The sequence below is a fragment of the Pipistrellus kuhlii genome, unplaced genomic scaffold, assembly GCF_014108245.1.
Source record: "Pipistrellus kuhlii isolate mPipKuh1 unplaced genomic scaffold, mPipKuh1.p scaffold_m20_p_6, whole genome shotgun sequence".
NCBI classification, from domain to species: Eukaryota; Metazoa; Chordata; class Mammalia; order Chiroptera; family Vespertilionidae; genus Pipistrellus; species Pipistrellus kuhlii.
In genome coordinates this window covers 40,313,764-40,333,190 of record NW_023425562.1, presented here as the reverse complement: position 1 = coordinate 40,333,190, position 19,427 = coordinate 40,313,764, and the positions used below count along the sequence as shown (strand labels likewise).

At 40.0% G+C, this 19,427-nt stretch overlaps 1 protein-coding gene and 1 non-coding gene across 2 annotated transcripts in view; one reads left to right on the top strand and one right to left on the bottom strand.

The window, feature by feature from the left end:
- Positions 1-6,247: 6,247 nt before the first annotated feature.
- LOC118708583 lies at positions 6,248-6,376 on the bottom strand. The gene has a single exon (XR_004984649.1). It is a non-coding gene; the product is annotated as a small nucleolar RNA SNORA11 (small nucleolar RNA).
- Positions 6,377-16,244: 9,868 nt separating this feature from the next.
- The window catches only part of DOK6 (docking protein 6), a 234,342-nt gene continuing 231,159 nt past the window's right edge, over positions 16,245-19,427 (top strand). The window contains exon 1 of the mRNA XM_036418685.2: positions 16,245-16,752. Coding sequence (XP_036274578.1) covers positions 16,687-16,752 — 66 coding nt within the window. The 5' untranslated portion in view covers positions 16,245-16,686. The remainder of the gene's footprint in view (positions 16,753-19,427) is intronic.

Genomic DNA, 19,427 nt, shown 5'->3' with positions numbered 1-19,427 from the left:
ACTTACAATTATAGTGTCTTTGCATGTATTTTTCATTCAAAGTATCTCCAGATTTTCTTCAATTGGGCACATAATTTCTTCCTTTATTCTTTAGAGAACAATCAATATGGCTTATCCTAAAATTTACATTATTTGCTCGATAATATATCTATTTTCTATTGTTTTCTGCACACAGCACTTTTCACAGGCTCAGAGAGATATGAAACAAAGCTAGTTCATTTTTCTTCTTGAATCTTGGTCCCAGAACTTTTATTCAACATATATGCCCCTACTGTATGAAAATACTTTTATTATGCATTTATAGTAAGTAAAGATGAGTACAATTAATGTTTACAGGAATAATGTTTGTCATCCAATATGGTCAAACACATGATTTGAAGGCTATTATGAGAAATTTCCTACGTCCAAATATTTTTGCCATGATAAATATCTTGACTTTGTCACACTGCCTTTGGGGAAGTGGACCCTGATTTAAGAGGCTTTGGATAGATTGAGAGAGTACCAACTCAGGGACAGCGAATTGAAATGGCCCAACATTTGAATACTAATGTGAGTATAAACACTTGACAATTTTTTCTCCAATCTGAGAGCATCTGCCTTTATTTGAGCAATTCTCCTGAACTCTCAGTTTAATAACCCCACCATCTCTCCCCTGCTACCTCCTCATGCCTGTACTTTATCTTAATGAATGTGATTCTTCCATTTCTTGTAGAGCAAGACTTACATGAGAATGTATATTGTGGAGACATTTTTTTTTTCCTTTTTTGTTTTTTTTAAAGGTGTCATTTAGAATTTATTTTTCCATATTGACTCTAAGCAAAGGACAAATTTTCACTATTATAAACTAAAAGATGAAATGCCTTATTCGTTTTTATCATATGTTCATTTGGAAGAACAACAAGGCTAAATGTATTCACAATTTACTGCTCTCTTAAAGAAAGCAGTAATGGGCTTTCAGAAACAACCTTCAGAGCACACTTAATTATTTAGCGACATTAAAGCCCTATGTTTTTTTTCCACTCTAATTTAATGCCGCTAGCATAAGAATTATCCTCACACAAGTGCTTAAATGTTGAATGCCTCTATAGTAGTCACTGAAAAAAGGTTCAATTAAGTAAATGTTTATGGAATCTCTATTATATGATAGAACATTTGAGGTGCTAATTAAAATGCAAAGAATTCATTTATAAATATTAAAAATTTAAAGACAATGAAAAATATAATATAATGAAAAGGTACATAACTCCCCTCCACCATCATAATCACCAAATTGTTCACCTAGCTCATTAATAGTTTGCTTTGACATCTTCAACTTTCCAACCTTTATATATGAGAACTAGAGGCCCAGTGCATGAAATTCGTGCATGGTGAGGGGGGTCCCTCAGCCTGGCCTGCACTCTCTCCAATCTGAGACCCCTTGGGGGACATCTGACTGCCATTAAATTGAGGAGATAGAGATCTTTGTTGGAAAAGGCCTAAACTGGCAGTTGGACATCATCTCACAATCCAGGACTACTAGCTCCTAACTGCTCACCTGCCTGCCTGCCTGATTGCCCCTAACCACTCTGCCTCGGCCCCCGCCACCATGACTTTGTCTGGAAGGATGTCCGGTCTATCTGGTCTAATTAGCATTTTACCCTTCTATTAGTATAAATAGGGAAATACCAGTTTTCAAACCTTTGCCCTGACCCTACAACCTTGACCCCAGAAGTTGGTGCCTATGTTACAATTCATGTCACATCTCTTTTCTGAAATTTTCCCAGATGTGCAAGAGCTAATGCATTTTCTTTTGGCTGGTTTCAAACATCCATGCCACCCACTTATATTGCTTTTATAAATTAAAAAATTATTTTGAAACAATGAAGCGCTACTAGAAAATTTTGCAGAGGGCAATAAACTTCATGATGTCACAAAAAATAAGTGGTCTATGTAAGCACAACAATGGATTTGAAGAATATGTCCCTCACCCCTGAAGAAGGTGTACAAAAGTACCATTCGCATGTGCACCAGGGGTCAGGTGGGTTCAGTTACCTCAGTGGCTCATCCCAGCAATCGCAGAGTAAAAAGATGACTTTTCCTCGCTCATCTCCTCAGGGAAGTGATGTTAAGTCCATTCCTTGCTCTATGGAAGTGGACTGAGCTGGCAGCAAAACCAATGAAAGGAAGATGAGGACTAAGAACACTGAGACAGGGAGAAAGAGCTTGAGGCGACAGTAAAGGTTGTTGTTTAGAGATCTTGGCCTCCAGCTGAGGGTATGAGCTAAAATGCTGAGGAGCAGTTAGTGCGACAGTAACAAGGCAACATGCTGTGGATTAGAAGTGTGTACCATCAGCTAAGAATTAAGTGTCAGCCATACCCTAGGGCTGTGGGAAAACCTGGCACTGGTTCAGGGATGTGACAACCTGATATTAATAAAGACATAATGTGAATATCAGTGTAGGGAGGACAGAGCCCAAGCATGCAGACATGGGCAGTATTACATTCTACTACCTACTACCTACTACATAATACAGTAGTAGTAATAAATTTCAATTGTGGTGCACTTTTGAAGTAGATATTTGCCAATTTTTCCTGTTCTCCATTCATTCTCCTTTCATCCTGGTAAGCTAGTTTTTTTGTGGCTCTTTTTAAAAACTCTCCCCTACAGTATCCAAATCCAAGTTCTTATCTTCCTCCCAAAACATTCTGTGAGACAGGCCACTCTCTAGAGTAGGGGTGTCGAACTCAATCAGAGAAGGGGCCAAAATCTAAAATCCAGCCTAAATCGGGGGCCGAATGGTTTACTGAACAGTCATAAACTGTCATTGTGATGGAAACGCAGCAGAGTGCAGTGATGACAGCGCGGTGTGGGCCACATTGCAAGGCCTGGCGGGACGGATTTGGCCCGCGGGCCTTGTGTTTGTCACATGTGCTCTAGAGTCTAGAGTGGCCTGTCTCACAGAATGTTTTAAAAGGCAATGGAAGCCAGCCCTAGCTGGTTTGGCTCGGGCTAGAGCATCGGCCTGTGGACTGAAGGGTCCTGGGTTCAGTTCTGGTCAAGGGCATATGCCTGGATTGCAGGCTCGATCCCCAATAGGGGGCATGCAGGAGGCAGCCAATCTATGATTCTCATCGTTGATGTTTCTCTCTCTCTCCCCCTTTCCCTTCTTCTATGAAATCAATAAAAAAATATTTTTTCAAAAAGGCAGTGGAAGCCAGTGCAGTTTTGGTTGAATAAGATGGAATTCACAGGGATAGGTTGAAGAACGATGGGGAGAATGAAGAGGATAAATGAGGAGCACAGATGGAGAAGAAAGCTCAGCAAAGCAGAAGGGACCTTTGCACAAGGGAACACCTGCCAAGTAAGATGAATGAAGATACAAAATAATCAGAGAGATTTGAGAAATCCATCTTGAAATGTCTTTGATTTTATAAGAGGTTTCATAAATCCATGGGCTGTAAGTGATTTTAGAAGCATCTCAAGCAACCACCTGATAAATGTGGGCATTTCTCCACTAACAGTCAGGAGAGTTGGTTCCTTCTTGAAACTTCTAGTGGTGGGGAAATGCTGTCTCCGGAGATATTATAGTATGTTTCTGAATATCCCAAACTGTAAACGACTGTAGTAAATTGAGGGGGGAAATCCCTTCTTGTACCTTCCCATCTCTCAGTTTTATTCTTTAAACCCAAAAAACTCCAGTCTCTTTTTCAAACATCCACTCTAATACTCTCTTGGGGATAATTATAATTCTTCCTTTAGTAAAGAAATTCATCCAAACAAATCTTTAAAATATAGCCTTCTTTTTGGGCAGGAGCGGTGGGGGGGAATGATGAGTTTCTGTAATACTCTCAGCAATAAAGATAAATTTTAAAATATATATACTTTTCTATATCACAGTTTGTTATTGGAAATGCATCATCTGTTTACATCATCATCTATTCTTTTCTCTCTCATTGTCTGTTTGTCCCCTCCTCTCTTCCCCTTTTCTCTTCCCTGTCTTCTTTTTCTCCTTTCTCCCTCTCCCTTCCCATGTCCTCTTCTTTAACTTTCTCTTCCTCTGTTTCTCCCTCCATTACTCTCTCCTGTAATTTCTCCATCTTTTACTTTCTCTCCCTCTCTTTCTAACCCTCTTTCTAATTCTCCATTTCTTTGTTTCTTCACATCTCTCTTCATTCACACACACTCAACCATGCTTCTGTTCTTAGGCACGTGAATGTCTGCATAGTCAGACACATTCCTCTAGATAGCCATCAATAACTGGCACATTTTTCTGCCAGACATGTTCAAATGAACAAAGCACATTTCTACAGGCCCATAGTTTAGGTCTTAGATCTCATGGATACCTATGTGATTGTATTTTTCAATTTAGATTTTAATCTCAAATTTGTGTTATTTCTGGTGCATATGTTGTGCCATCCCAAGCCATGAACATGATTTCTGATGCATTTTACAATAATTTCTCCCAGGAACTGCCGAGACTTCCTCCTATTGATTTTCTTTATTCCTTGACAAACAAGATTTTCCTGCTTTCTACCAGTATTAGATATATCAAACCCCTTTCTCCCTGTCCTTTTAAGCTTAAATTCTTTGGCATGAAATCAATAAAACTCAAGAAAATATGTCTTTTTAAAGTCTTCACAAGAGTCAGAATCCATGTATTCTACCCTCAGCTATTTAATCTCTCCAAGTCTAACTTCCTGTCTGTCGCAGAGCAATAGAACCTACTTCGTGTCTTCAGCAAGAACTGTCTAGCCATCCTCTAAAGATATCGGAAGAAATGCTTTGAAAGCTCTACTTCTTTCTGTTTATAGTTAAATTTGGGCTTTCCACTATGTAAAACATTACACATCTTAATTACTTTTTTTCTCACTAAGATATCAGTTCCTTGAAGGCAGAAATTCTTGTCTGTTTCATCCCTACAGCTTCTCCAGTGTCTAGAATAGCTTGCTCTGCTATAAGTACTCACTCCATAAGGATTTGCTGAATGAATAAATGAACAAATGAACAAAAAAAAAAAATGAACAGGGGAGATGGAGTGGCCCAGAAAAACTAGGGAAGTACATTTAAAAGGTTAATATGGACACTATGTAGAATGAGATATCCATTAAATTGTTCATTATATCAGTCAAATGACTATCACATAATAGTTGGACTGCAGCTAAAGTCCCTACAATCCAGGAGCCCTGGGCTGTGCTTGATTTAGGATCATAGGCACTTGTACTGTGAAACTTTAGTGACTGTTATACACTTGAGGCATGCTGTTGCAAATGACAAAATTGTATCTTTTTTTTTTTTTGGCTGAATGGTATTCCATTGTAGATACATATATAGCATCTTCTTTACCCACTTATCCACCAGTGGTGGTGGATAGGTTGTTTCCATATCTTGGCTATCTATCTATCTATCTATCTATCTATCTATCTATCTATCTATCTATATATATATATATATATAAACCTAATGTTCAAATTGTCCCTGCAGGAGTTCGACTGGGAGTCCCATTGCTCACTATGGCATGCTCTGATGACCAGGGGGCAGTGAGAAATGAAAGGAGGCCCCAGTCGGCACCAGCCAGCAGCTGGAAGGCCCCAATCAGCCCTGATCACTGGCCAGGCCCAGGGACCCTGCCCATGCTCGAATTCTGTGAACCAGACCTCTAGTTGTAAATTATGCTGCAGTTAACATGGAGGATAGTTTGTTTCCATATCTCAGCTATTGTAAATAATGCTGCAATGAACATGGAGGTACAGATATTTTTTCAAGTTACTGTTTGCGTTTTCTTTGGATGAATACTTAGAAGTGGAATTGCTGGATAATATGAGTCCCACCTCCTATTTTTGAGAAACCTTCATGCTGTTTTCCATGGTGACTGCACCAATTTACCTTCCCACCAACAGTGCAAAAGCATTCCTTTTCTCCACATCCTCACCAATACTTGTTTCTTACCTTTTTGATAGTAGCTATTTTAACAGGGGTGAGGCGATATCTTTGTGTGGCTTGTCTTATTCAGAGTTGTAGTACTGGTTCCTAGGTATCAGTGCTGTATTAATTAACAACTTGAATGAACGATTAATCTTTAAGGAAATGTTTTCCATTTATTAAATTGTCCAGCATAACATTCTATACACTATTTTCTTCTTATTTATGTATTTTGCTTAGGTCCAATTTTATTTATAATTTGCCTTCTTTTGATGATTATATCAGTATTTTCAGGAAACAAACTCCTGGGTTTATCAATTTTGCTATTTAGTTATATTTCTATTTTTATGTATATGGCGTAATGTCACAGGAAAGTCATGGTGTCCTGCCACCTGTGAAGAATAAGCCCAAGTTGCTGTTGGATGTGTTATTCACAGAGGAGCCATTCTTCAAGCGCTCTGCTCTCTTCACACCCAATAGTTATATCTTTTACAAGTACCTTCTTTAATTTGGCATAATAATCCTTCTATTTTCCTTAACTTAAAATGTATCCTAATTGAATAATTAGGTTTTTTTATTTCTTATTTTTGAGAAAGAAAATTACAACATTAAAAATTACGAGCTCAAAAGTCAGACAGCTGAAGTACATAAAAGCTGTAATCGGAGCAAGTTTCTTAACCCCTCCACACCTTAGATTCTCCAACAGAAAGGAGACATACTTTGTAGGGTTTCTGTAAGGATTAAATAAGTTAATGTATATAAAATGCTCAGAAGAATTTCTTACACACAATGAACACTATATGTCACATGTCATATTATTTTTGTTAATATTGTTAAAATCCTCACCCAATGATATGTTTATTGATTTTAGAGAGAGAGGAAAGAAAAGAAAGAAACATCAATATGCCAGAGAAACATCTATCAGTTGCCTCCTGTACTCACCTAAACATAGGTTTCAGGAATTGAATAAAAAAAAGGTAGGTATATGCCTGGACCAGGAATCAAACCTGCAACCCTTTTAGTATATGGAATGATGCTCCAACAAATAAAGCCACCTAACTGGGCTCACACCATACTGTTTTTATTTTTAACCATAATGTAATTTGCAACCATGTATTTATTAGTATATATCAGTAAAGCTTTGAACACATGGCCCATAATATTTTTATATAGTGTCCCTTCATTATATGTTTTATAATAATCTATTGAAATTCAATTACTTCTTAGATTCAAATAGTCTTTTATTAGTGTGGCTGTCAAAAATAAGTGGTTTGAATTTATTAAGTATTTTACCATTCATGTATACTTTTGTTACTGGCTATTGTAAAATGCTGCTTATTTTTGTCTGATGTTTGCAGGTTTATTGAAACTTGATAGTTTCATGCTGTATAATATTATTATATTTTTTTCATTGAGACATTACCTTGAATATAATCATATTCAAGTTGTAAATGTCTCATGGATATATCGTGGGCTTATAATATATAAAATATGACATATTTAGTGAAATAGTTCACTAAAGTCATCGTTTTTGGCATTAGTTCTTTTTATCTTTAAAATGACTCCCCTTTTTGCCATTCCTTGCCTTTTATTTTATCTTTCATCTTTCTGTAGAGACTATTTTTAACCTCCTATCATTTTTTAGAGAACTGATATGATTAAGACCCAAAGCTCATCATAAGGAAATCTACTATTCAAACAGCACTGAAGTGAACTCAAGAAAACTGAATTTGTTCTTTCCCTAATTATCTGTCATGAATCTGATATTATGGTATAAATGCAGAATATCTTAAATAGTCAGACAGTTCCACAGACGGTTTTTATTTCTGCTGCCTAAATTAAATGTCATGGGATGCACCTGATGCTTACCTGTGTTCCGAAAGAAACAGGCTCCAGCTGATACTTAAAGTTCAGGAAATAGAAGCAAGATAAGCTCTGACATCTTTTCTGACTCTTGTAGCTATACGAATTACTATGGCAATGAAGGGACTGGAGAAGGAAGACACCGATGACTCAGTGGGGTTTGTGAAACCTTGATGAGAAATTGCCTCTCTGAGTCATGACTGACCCAGAACCTTGTCTGGTCCCCATCTGTGGTCTATAAAATCTGCTATGACTCATTAAGCTAGATAGCGTGTCATTCAGCCTCAGTGTATGTTAGGATACATACTTAAGAGGGGAAAAAATTTCTATCACTGTATTTTTCTACTTTTTGAATGCTCTTTAAGTATCAACTTCTCAATGATTTGGGTTGTGTGTTTTTTTATGATACTTACTTTTTTCAGATATAAGTTCTAAGCTTCCATCTTTTTATTCTTTCATTCTTTCCTTAATTCTTTTATCTCTACTGTATACAACAAAGTCTTCTCTTTATTTAGAATCAGTATCCTCTTTATTTAAAAAAGTGTTTGTAAGTGCCCTCTACAAGTTGCTTTGCATACTTTAATTTAGAAATGGTTTCTATTTATTTAGTGAGAAAGCTATGTTCAGAGATTCACACTAGATATGTTGAGTATTTTCTTCATCAAGAATATGGAGATAGCTATGATATTTGTCTATATCTGCTATTAGAGAGTTAGGTGTAGCCTTTGGTGAAGTAAAAGTTATTTTTATTATATCCTCTCACTAGTTTTCTAATAATTAAAGTTATAGATAATGCGATTTACATTTATAATGTGCATTAAGGTTATACTGCTTTCATTCAATTGTCATTTGATTATCATACCAAATAGAGGCCAGGTGCACAGAATTTGTGCATGGGTAGGGTCATTAGGCCTGGCCAGTGATCAGGGCCAATGGGGGCCTTCCGACTGGCAGCTGGGGCCTTCCTTCATTGTGCACTGCCCCTGGTGGTCAGCGCATGTGATAGTGAATGATCAGTCCACCAGTCAAACTCCCATGGGAATAATTTGCATGGGAATAATTTGCATAATTTATATAGAGAGTTTATTTGGAACATTTTGTTTGTATTGAATACCCACTTTAATCTAACCAAAGGAACTTAATATAAAAAAATTCTCTCAATTAGAGCTTACAGAATCACATAGTTTTTATTGATTTTCAAGTTGCTCCTCTGATAGATACACTGTCATTTTAAAAATAAGGTAGTTGTACAATACAACATTAAATGTTTTAGTTATTATACAAATGTTGGTAAGTACTATATACACAATATTAAAAGACTTGGGTGTATAATATCTGTGAATCAACTAGAAAAACAATTTTGATAGTAATTAGTAATACATCTTATTTATTCAATAATATATTTATTTGGACTGGTCATTAGATTGAAGTAGAGTTCCTAAATACAATTTATCTGTTTCACTGACTTTAAAAACAATGATGATAGCTGTGATACATGTAAATGACACTGATTGTGATTCAAGATATAATGTTCCTACAAATATAGAAAAGACAAACGCTTATACCAAAGCAATTCTTTAAGAAAGAAGACAATGGACACATTTTATTTCAACTATGTGATGGCCACTATTACCTGATATTATTACCTAATATTGATAGACATCTCTAAATTATTGATATTTACCTTTGTTAATTATGCAAAACTGAGGTTCATGGGAGCTATATTTCTTCTTGCTCTGATGATCATGCTTCTTCTACAACAAATAAGCTTTTAGATATGCAGCGTAACCTAATCTAGGAGGGACACTCCAGCATCTCTGCCATTCCGTTTACTAGATGTTAATAAAAAAGTCCAGCCCACATTCAAAAGGAGGAATTACATGGGACATCATACCAAGAGGTGAGGATCTTTGGGGCCCAAATTAGAGGCTGTTTATTATTGTGATAAAAGTGTGTGTGAATAGTATGCAATTTTAGGTGTGTAAGAAAAACAGAAACAGGAGCACATATATGTCTTTCCTTATACCATCAAGAAGCAACAATGGGAGAATAAACCCAAAGCTAATAAAAATAATTTCTTAAAAAGAGAGGTAGAGCCAAAACCGGTTTGGCTCAGCGGTAGAGCTTCAGTCTGCTGACTGAAAGGTCCCAGGTTCGATTCCAATCAAGGGCATGTACATTGGTTGCGGGCACATCCCCAGTAGGGGGTGTGCAAGAGGCAGCTGGTCGATGTTTCTCATCAAAGTTTCTAGCTCGCTATCTCTCTCCCTTCCTCTCTTTAAAAAAATCAATAAAATATATTTTAAAAAAAGAGAGAGAGAGAGAGGTAGATTTTTTGTTTGCTTGTTTGGTAGATTTGACTTTGGAAACTTGTAAATATTTCACATAATGGAACTTCACGTTTTCATTATGTGAAGAAGCAATCCTTAAATATGAAATCTGTCACCATTCATTTGAATTGGAAATTTCTGTAAAAATTGATAATTTTTTTCCTAAAAGAATTTCATTTCTTTGTAATTGAAAAGCTTACAATCAGTATCATAACAAAACAAAAGAAAACTCAACTAAAAACAAATACACTATAGTAACCAGATCATGAGAACCGAATTTCATTTTCCATTAAAACGGAACAAGGGTTTCTAGGAAAAATAATGGAATCCAGGTGTGGAGTTGGAAATGGACAAGATGAGCCTTGGATATCTTGTGATTGATCACAACAAACCTATTAAGGGTACCTGGGTACCTGATGAAACCAATCAAATGGAAAATGTCAACTGAAGCAGCTTCTCTGGTCAAGGAAGTGGTAATTCAAACACTGAGAAAAATAATGACAATGATGGATTGAAATACAAATCTTCATTTCTGGATGGCATTTCAAAAGGAGCAGGGTTTCCTTTTGTATTTGCTAGAATCAATTCAATATTTCTGAAAAAATGGTTGCTAAAGGTTAAGAATCAAGCATATTCCCTACCTTCCTTTTAAGGAATCTATTTCAACGCAATCCTTTAGTTTTCAAAGGAAAGTTTTGTTAGATAAGAAAATAGCTCATGAATTCAGGAATAAACTCCAATTAGAAAATCACAATTTGCAATCCCTAAAGAAATAATGTATCAAATGTATCAAAACAACCATCACCAGTAGCTGCAAAAAAAAACAAAACAAAACAAAACAAAAAAAACAACAACAACAATTAGATGGAAGGTTGGTGGAAAATTTTACAATATATGGATCAGACTGACAATACTTGAACTCTCTAATCAGTGGTACAATTGGACATTTTGTTCCTTTTGATGTGATTCAGTTGGAAATACAGAGAACTTCTTATGAATTAATCTTTAATTTTAAAAATTTTCAATTACAATTGACATTCAATATTATATTAATTTTAAGTGTACAATATAACTTATAAAGTAATTCCCTCGATAAGTCTAGTGCCCACCTGGGACCCTACATAGTTATTATAATATTATTGACTATATTCCCTATGCTATACTTTACATACCTGTGACTATTTTGTAACTACTAATTAGTACACCTTAATCCCTTCATCTTTTTCACCCAGTACTCTCCCTGCCTCCCTTCTGGAAATCATTAGTTTGTTCTCTGTATCTATGAGTTTTTTCTGTTTTGTTTGTTCGTTATTTTTGTCTTTTTTTAAATTCCACATATAAATGAAATCATATGGTATTTGTCTTTCTCTGTCTCATTTATTTCACTTAGCATAATTATCTCTAGATCAGTGGTTCTCAACCTTTCTAATGCCGTGACCCTTTAATAAAGTTCCTCATGTCGTGGTGACCCCCAACCATAAAATTATTTTCGTTGCTACTTCATAACTGTAATTTTGCTACTGTTATGAATCATAATGTAAATATCTGTGTTTTATGATGGTCTTAGGTGACTCTGCTTAGAAACTAAGACCATCGGAAAACACAGATATTTACATTATGATTCATAACAATACCAAAAACAGTTATGAAGTAGCAACAAAAATAATTTTATGGTTGGGGGTCATCACGACATGAGGAACTTTATTAAAGGGTCACGGCATTAGAAAGGTCGAGAACCACTGCTCTAGATGCATTCATGTTGTCACAAATGGTAAGATTTCATTTTTTAAGGTGGAATAATTCCATTGTATATTTGTACCACTTTATCCAATCATCTATCAATGGACACTTGGGTTGCTTCTGTATTTTGGTTATTGTAAATAATACTATAATGAACATAGGGATGCATATATCTTTTTGAATTAATGTTTTAGATTTTTTTCAGATAAATAGCCAGAAGTGGGATTGCTGTGTCATATAGTAGTTCTATTTTTTTTAAATTTTTTAGGTGTCTTCATACAGCTTTCCACAGTGGCTATTACAATCTGCATTTCCACCAACAGTGCATGATGGTTCATTTTTCTCCACATCCTCACCAACATTTGTTGTTTTGACTTATTAAAGACTAGAGGCCTGGTGCACAGATTCGTGCCCTGGTGGGGTCCCTTGTCCTTTTCTGTGGGGATTGGGCCAAAACTGGCTCTCTGACATCCCTGTGGGGTTCCAGATTGCGAGAGGGCGGTTCTCAGGTGACACACCCTGGAATTGGGCTCCCTCCTCTCTGGTTCCGAGTGCAACATGTGAGAACCACAGCTTCCAAGTCACCACAACTCAGCAGCTCCTGCATTGAGCGTCGGCTCCCTGTTGGTCATTGCATGTCATAGCTATTGGTCACAATGTCAAATGGTCAGACGGTCTCTTAGGCTTTTATATATATAGATAGCCATTCTGACAGGTGTGAGGTAGTGTCTCATTGTGGTTTAATTTGCATTTCTCTGATGACTAGTTACATTGAGTATTTTTCCAGTGTCTATTGGCTATCTGTACGTACTCTATGGAGAAATGTCTATTTAAGTCCTCTACCCATTTTTAAATCAGATTATCTGTGTGTGTTTTTGTTTGTTTATTTGTTTGTGTGTGTGTATGTGTGTGTGTGTTAAATTGTATGAATTTTTTAACTATTTTGGATTTTAACCCCTTATCAGATATATCATTGGCAAATATAGTCCCATATAATAGGTTATCATTTTGTTTTGTTAATGTTTTTCATTTGATGTACTTCCATTTGTTAGTTTTTTTCTATTGTTTCCCTTGCCATAAAAGATATATCCAAATATCCTTATAATATACTAAGAACAATGCTAAATAGTTTACTGCTATGTTTTCTTCTAAGGTTTTTATGGTTTAAGCTCTGGCATTTATGTTTGTTTGTTTTTTTAAATATATATTTTATTGATTTTTTTACAGAGAGGAAGCGAGAGGGATAGAGTCAGAAACATCGATGAGAGAGAAACATCCATCAGCTGCCTCCTGCACACCCTGCACTGGGGATGTGCCCTCAACCAAGGTACATGCCCTTGAGTGGAATCAAACTTGGAACCCTTCAGTCCTCAGGCCAATTCTCCATCCACTGAGCCAAACCGGTTTTGGCTGGCATTTAAGTTTTTTATTCATTTTGAGTTTATTCCTGTATCTAATGTAAAAAAGTGGTCTAGTTTCATGGGTTTGTTTGTTTTTATATACATCTGTTCAATTTTCCTAACACCATTCATTTAAAAGACTGTTTTTATCCCATTGTATATTCTTGCCTCATTTGTCAGAGATTAATTGATTACATAGTCATGAGTTTATTTTTGGACTGTCCATATTGTTCCATTGATCTGTGTGTGTTCCAATGCCAGTACCATGTTGTTTTGAATACTACGGCCTTGCCGTATGGTTTCATATTCTTCTTTCTCAAGATTGTTTTGACTATTTGGGTATTGTTGTTTTTTGTGGTTCTATACAAATTTTAAGATTGTTCTATTTTTATGAAGAATGTCACTGGTATTTTGACAGGGATTGCCTTGAATGTATAGATTGTTTGGGGTAGTATGGACATTTTAATGTTAATTTTCTAAGCATGGTTTATACTTCCATTTATTTATATCTTCTTCAATATCTTTCTTCAATGTTTTATAATTTTTTGAGTTTTGTACTTCCTTTGTTAAATTTATTATTAGGTATTCTTTGATGCAATTGTAGATTGGATTGTTTTCTTAATTTCTCTGATAAAAATGCAACAATTTCTGAATATTAATTTTGTGTTCTGCTACTTTTCTAAATTAATTTATCAACTTTAGTACTTTTTGGTGAATTCTTTAGGCTTCTCTATATAGAACATAAGTCATCTGCAAATGATGACAGTTTTATTTCTTTCTTCCCAATTTGGATGCCTTTTATTGCTTTTTCTTGTCTGTTTGCTGTCACTAAGACTTCCAATATCATGCTAAATAATAATGGTGAAAGTGGACATTCTTATCTTGTTCCTGATCTTAAGGAAAATGCTTTTAACTTTCACTGTTAAATCTAATGTTAGCTTGGGGTTTGTCTTAACTGGCCTTTATTATGTAGAGCTATGTTACCTCTATTTCTACTTTGGTGAGAGTTTTTATCATAAGTGGTTGCTCAATTTTGCCACATGCTTTTTTTTTTTTTTTCTTATAAATTATTCTTGGAAAGACAAAAAGAATGTACTTAAATTTCTAAGTCACATTTCTAGTCAGCAGGAAGTTGGTGGCTTAGTTGACCACAGTAAATGGCATAATGAGAATACAATCAACTTAATTTATTTAACAAATAACCTAGTCTTTCAAAGTGGCAAACAAACAGAATAAGGAGAGGGTATTTACTATAGGCATGCACACACACAAATTTAAAAATCAAATTTAAGTCATATTAGGGGGTTAAAAGACCTACACAAGCACGTGTGCAAAGGCATAATCATTATGTATTGATTAAAAACCAGATTTATGAGCCACACTTCACCCTTAAGTAAGTACTAAGATTGCTGTTGAGACAAAATTAATCCATGACTTCAAATATTTTACAATTGATTTGTGGAAATAATGGTGGAATTGGAAATGATTGTAGACCCAAAACCAATCTTGAAATAATAGCTCTGCAATTGAGGGCTCTGAGCCTGTTCCCTCATCTATTATGCCTGGCAAATAATTTTTGCATAACACATGGAATTTCAAAGCAGACTGAATGAAATAATGTATTTAAAGCATCTGAAAATATAAAAGTCTCCTTATAAACAAAAGAATAATAGCCATGTGGTGTATGAATTAGTAACAAATGAATGGGACATGCCCAGGTATTTGGAAGAAGGAATCCCATTGAGTTAAACGGAGTTTATGCAGTTTTTTTTCTGGGAAGGTCAGAGTTTGAGCTCCTTCCAGAGTGACAGCCTAAGGAATCTTGCCATGTGGTCTTAAGTATATGCCCCAGCATCTGGTGCTCTGCATGCTTGATAAACCAAACAAATGTCTGCTGCATAAATGAATGAAAAGGAATAATATGCTGATAAGGCAAGTTAGAGTTCCTATTGGGCTATATGGAGACTCTTAATAACGATGGGACAAAAATCACCCCAGAGGTGTCAATGTGGTTGGGGTCAAGGGCATCCTATTTTGTTATTTTAGCTTTCACATTTTTTTTTCTCCTCAATGAAATAATTTCCTTTCTCTCTTAATATTATTGTGTTCCCATTAGGGCTAAGAAATCTCACCTGAAAAACATGGGAAAATGCTACTCCCTATAATGAGCAGAAAGAAACATGATCTTTTGAACTTGTACTAAATACGGATTCTATAAATAAAGGAGTCCGTTGTAAAATTTAAAATCTTTACACATTTTTTTTCTTAATTAGAAAAATCCCAAACTACCAAGACACTAACTATTCATATATTCTTACATCCCTATAGCAAAAATCCATATATTGCCCCCAGCCAAAATGCAATACTTTCTATATTTTCCTTGAATCTTATAAAAATGATAACATTTTAAATTACAATTTCTAAACCACGGAGAATAGTCTATTTTAAAATGTCATGCGTTCCTACATTGAGGGGAGAAAGTTCTTCCTTGTTTTTTACAAGTCGGTCGGTTCAATAAATCACTTGCTTTCAGGTAACAGCGATGGTCCCCATGTCCCCTAAGAGATACAAAGCCGGGATCCACTTTCGGTCACAGTTAAAACCAAAACGCTTGCCTCCATCTATCCGCTCCGACCCCGGCTGCTCATTGGGAAGGAGGCGGGCCACCGGCTGCCTCGCCCGAGTGTTTCGCGTCTCCGGCAGCGGAGGGATTAGACACATGCGCACGATTGGTCTCTTTGTGTGCACCGGTAAGGGCTTGGCTGGGATCCACACTTCCTAACGGGGCAGAGACCTGGCCAGCCAGCGAGCCTGAGCCCGGGAATAAAAAAATGCACCGCACACACGGCCTTTGCAATACACAATTTCCTCGCTCCCACTTGCCTTTTTCCTTGGAAGCATCCCTGCCACCCATGTTTCCCGGGGTCCCCTCGGGAGTGGAGGTCCAGAGCCTGGCATAGGCGCTTGTCCTCTGGAATCTGGGAGTACTTGGGGCCGGGGCACAGGGGCGGGAGTGGTGGAGGGTGTCTGGCCAGCCTCTCGGAGCCCAGCCGCCCCGCAGGCCGGGGGGGAGGGAGCCACGCGGCGAATCGGCCCGCCCCCCGCCCCTCCCCTCCCCCTGAGCCCCGGAGCCTCGATGGTGCGCTGCGGCCAGCGGTGCGCCACCCAGTGAGGCGCCCGCCCGCCCGCCCGCGGGAGCTGCCGGGGTGGCGGGGGCGAAGGTGGGGACCCGCGCGCAGAGGGCGGGCGCCGCTCGCTGCTCCAGGCTCCAGGCCCGGTCCCAGCCCGCGGCCGCCCCGCCGCCCAGCCCTTGTCCCCTCCCGCGGGCGCGGGGGGCGCCGGGGCGCCGGGCGGGCGGAGGCGCGCTGCCGCCGGCGGCTGGCTGGATGCGGGACCTGCGCGCACTTGGCTGCGGACCGCGGCTCCGGACGCGCGGAAGCCCAGCGCGCTGGCATGGCCTCCAACTTTAACGACATCGTCAAGCAGGGCTACGTGAAGATCCGCAGCAGGAAGCTGGGGGTGAGTGGCCGGCCCGGCTTTCTCCTTCCCCCGCGCCCGCCGCCGGGCGCCGCGGGCAGGGCGGGGGGCGGGGAGAGGTGACCCGCGCGGGACCCGGCGGCGCGGGGCCGGGCCTCCCGGAGGCGGCGCGCTTGTTGCTCGGAGATCCGGGGGCCGCACCTGCCTCTGCCCCGGGGGCTCTGCTTGGAGGTGGAGAGGGGGTGCTGAGAGCTCCGGGAGCGCCTTGGTCCCCTTCGCCCTGTGCGTGGGGCTGATTTGGATCCAGATTGAGGAGTCGTGTAGGCGACAGGGACTGTCAGGTCCGAGACGAATGTGCCTCGGAGGACAGTTTATACCCCATGCACCCCTCCTCCCCCCTGGTCTGCTCTCAAAAGTGTAGCCTGTCGGGCAGCACTGCTCAGTGGCAGGAGGTGGACAGACCCACCGATGTATGTGTGTGTGTTTAGAATCACCGTTTTCTGGTCCCCGCTTCCCAAGCCCATTTCAAAATTGTCTTGATGCCCAAGCAGCACGGCGAGTCCCCGCCGGGGGCGGGCAGCGCGGTGACTGTCCCTGCGCAGCTGCCCGCGGTCTGGCGCCCGGTCCTGGGGGCACCCCGATCCCTGCTTCTGCGCCCCCCGGTGTGTGCTCCGTGTGCTCGCCGCAGCCGCACCGGAGCATTGGAGACAGCAAAGTTTCTAGAGACCTTTTCATAGTTGTTTTTAAAAATACTCTGCCTGACTCAGGACTGAAACCGTTTAGACTCAGGTGGTTCAGAACTTCTCTTGACCAGACTAGGAGGTAAGAAGGACGCGTGGATGGCCGAGGGGCCGAGGGGTCGAGGAGGACCTGGGAGGGGGGGGGGTGGACAGGGGGAGGCAGCCGAGGAGGGGCGGCACCTGGGAAGGGGCTGCGCAGACCTTGGGGAAGGAGTCGGGGTGACTGGCACCAAGCCCCGGAAGTGGAGGTGGAGGTGGAGTGGGCACAGGAGCCTGACCCGAGCCGCCTGTGGAACGGGAAGGGAAACGCCAGCTGGGGGTGAAAAGTGTCCGTTTTAGGGGGTGCTGAGTTGTCTGTCTACCTCCCTGCTCTCAAAGTTCCTGTTGGGAAAGCTCCGGGGTCCTGGGGCGAAGCGAGCAGCCTTGGACGAGAACATTCCTTGAGTTTACATATTGTAGGAATGGAGGAATACCGACCCTGGAGAGGGGAAAAGGAGGGAACACCTCGTTGGTTTTAAAACTAAGAAAAAAAGGAGAGAATCATAGCTTCATTCACCTGAACCAAGGTCCCTAGAAGAGGAAGGATCCTCAGGCACCCAGAGGTCTCTTTGTGGGGAGTTGGGGGACGCGGGTGCTGGAGGCAGGGGAAAGCCAAAGCACCTTCTTGTGCTGCCTTCAGGGCTGGGTTTCCACGTTCAAGGTGCTGATTGTCCCCAAAGGGCACAGGGCACCCATTCTGGAACTTCAGATCTGCAGAAGAGGGGCGTGCAGAACTGGGTGGCCACAAAGCCCCTCGCCCAGCCTGGCACGGGGTGATGGGGGAGGCAACCCTCAGCAGGGTGTCTGGAGCTGCTCTGGGGCAGAAGAATGCGCCTCCTTCTTTCCCAGGAGATAAGGAAGGAGCCACGTGAGAAGCCGCAGTCGTCCAGGAAGGAGGCCCCTGGCTTCTGGCAGCCCGGACGCTCCCATCTGTCACGGGCACAGCCCTCAGCCAAGAAAGGAGGCGCAGAGCTAGAGCTGGAGCGGGGAACCATCTCAGGAACTTGACCTTTGCAGCCCTTCCCTCGCCCACGTGGCGCTTATGCATCCTCCTTGCTCTTCCCGGTTCTTGGAATTTCCATTGTGTCTGACATCTCAGATGTTATAAGCTCATGAATGATTTACGTCCCCTGGGATATGTGTGCGTGTGCTTCCGCAGGAGTCACCGTGTTACGTGAAGACGAGACCGAGGAACACAACAGCGAGGACTCTCCTGGCGCGCTTGCCCGTGGGGCGTACAGGCTTCCTCCCCCACGCGAGCTTTCCAGGATTACACACAAAAGAACGGAGTGTGCAACCCAATTAAAGGAAAGGCTCCAAGGAAAGAACATGGAATGCTTCTCAAGTAACTGTGGCGTTACCAGCCTTTGAAATGCCCTTTTTAGAATTCCATTTTCCCCTAAAAATGTGTGCCATGGTAGGGTATTTACTACATGTTCAGAGCTGCTCGTTCCATACACGCTGTTTAGAGCTATGCCTTTGTAAAGGACAGCCTTCCGGGAACACAATAAAAGTGTTTTTATACACAGATGGATTGCTTTTGTGCTCCATTTGTACTTGAGAAATGTGAACTTCGCAGAGGTCGGTATTGAAGCAGTTTGTGCTGTAATTTTAATGGTCAGGTATTAAACTAAATTACCCTTGACCCTTTAGGAGAATATGATTTATTTAAAAGAGAAACTTTAGAGTTGCTTCTATTCAGAATATTCTAGTGTTCTCAAAGGTGTGCAGATTAATAAGTTAAGTACATCCCAGGAGACAATAAAACTCTAAGCAAATATTGAGCGCTTTAAAAATGAAGATGTCCGATTTAGTCATGCCCAAACATGGTAGAAATAGGAATTATATAAACATACTTCATTTTTATGATTAATAATACATATCGCTAATTTTATGGGCTTAGAACTGTGGACTTTCCCAAATTATTTCTAACTCAAA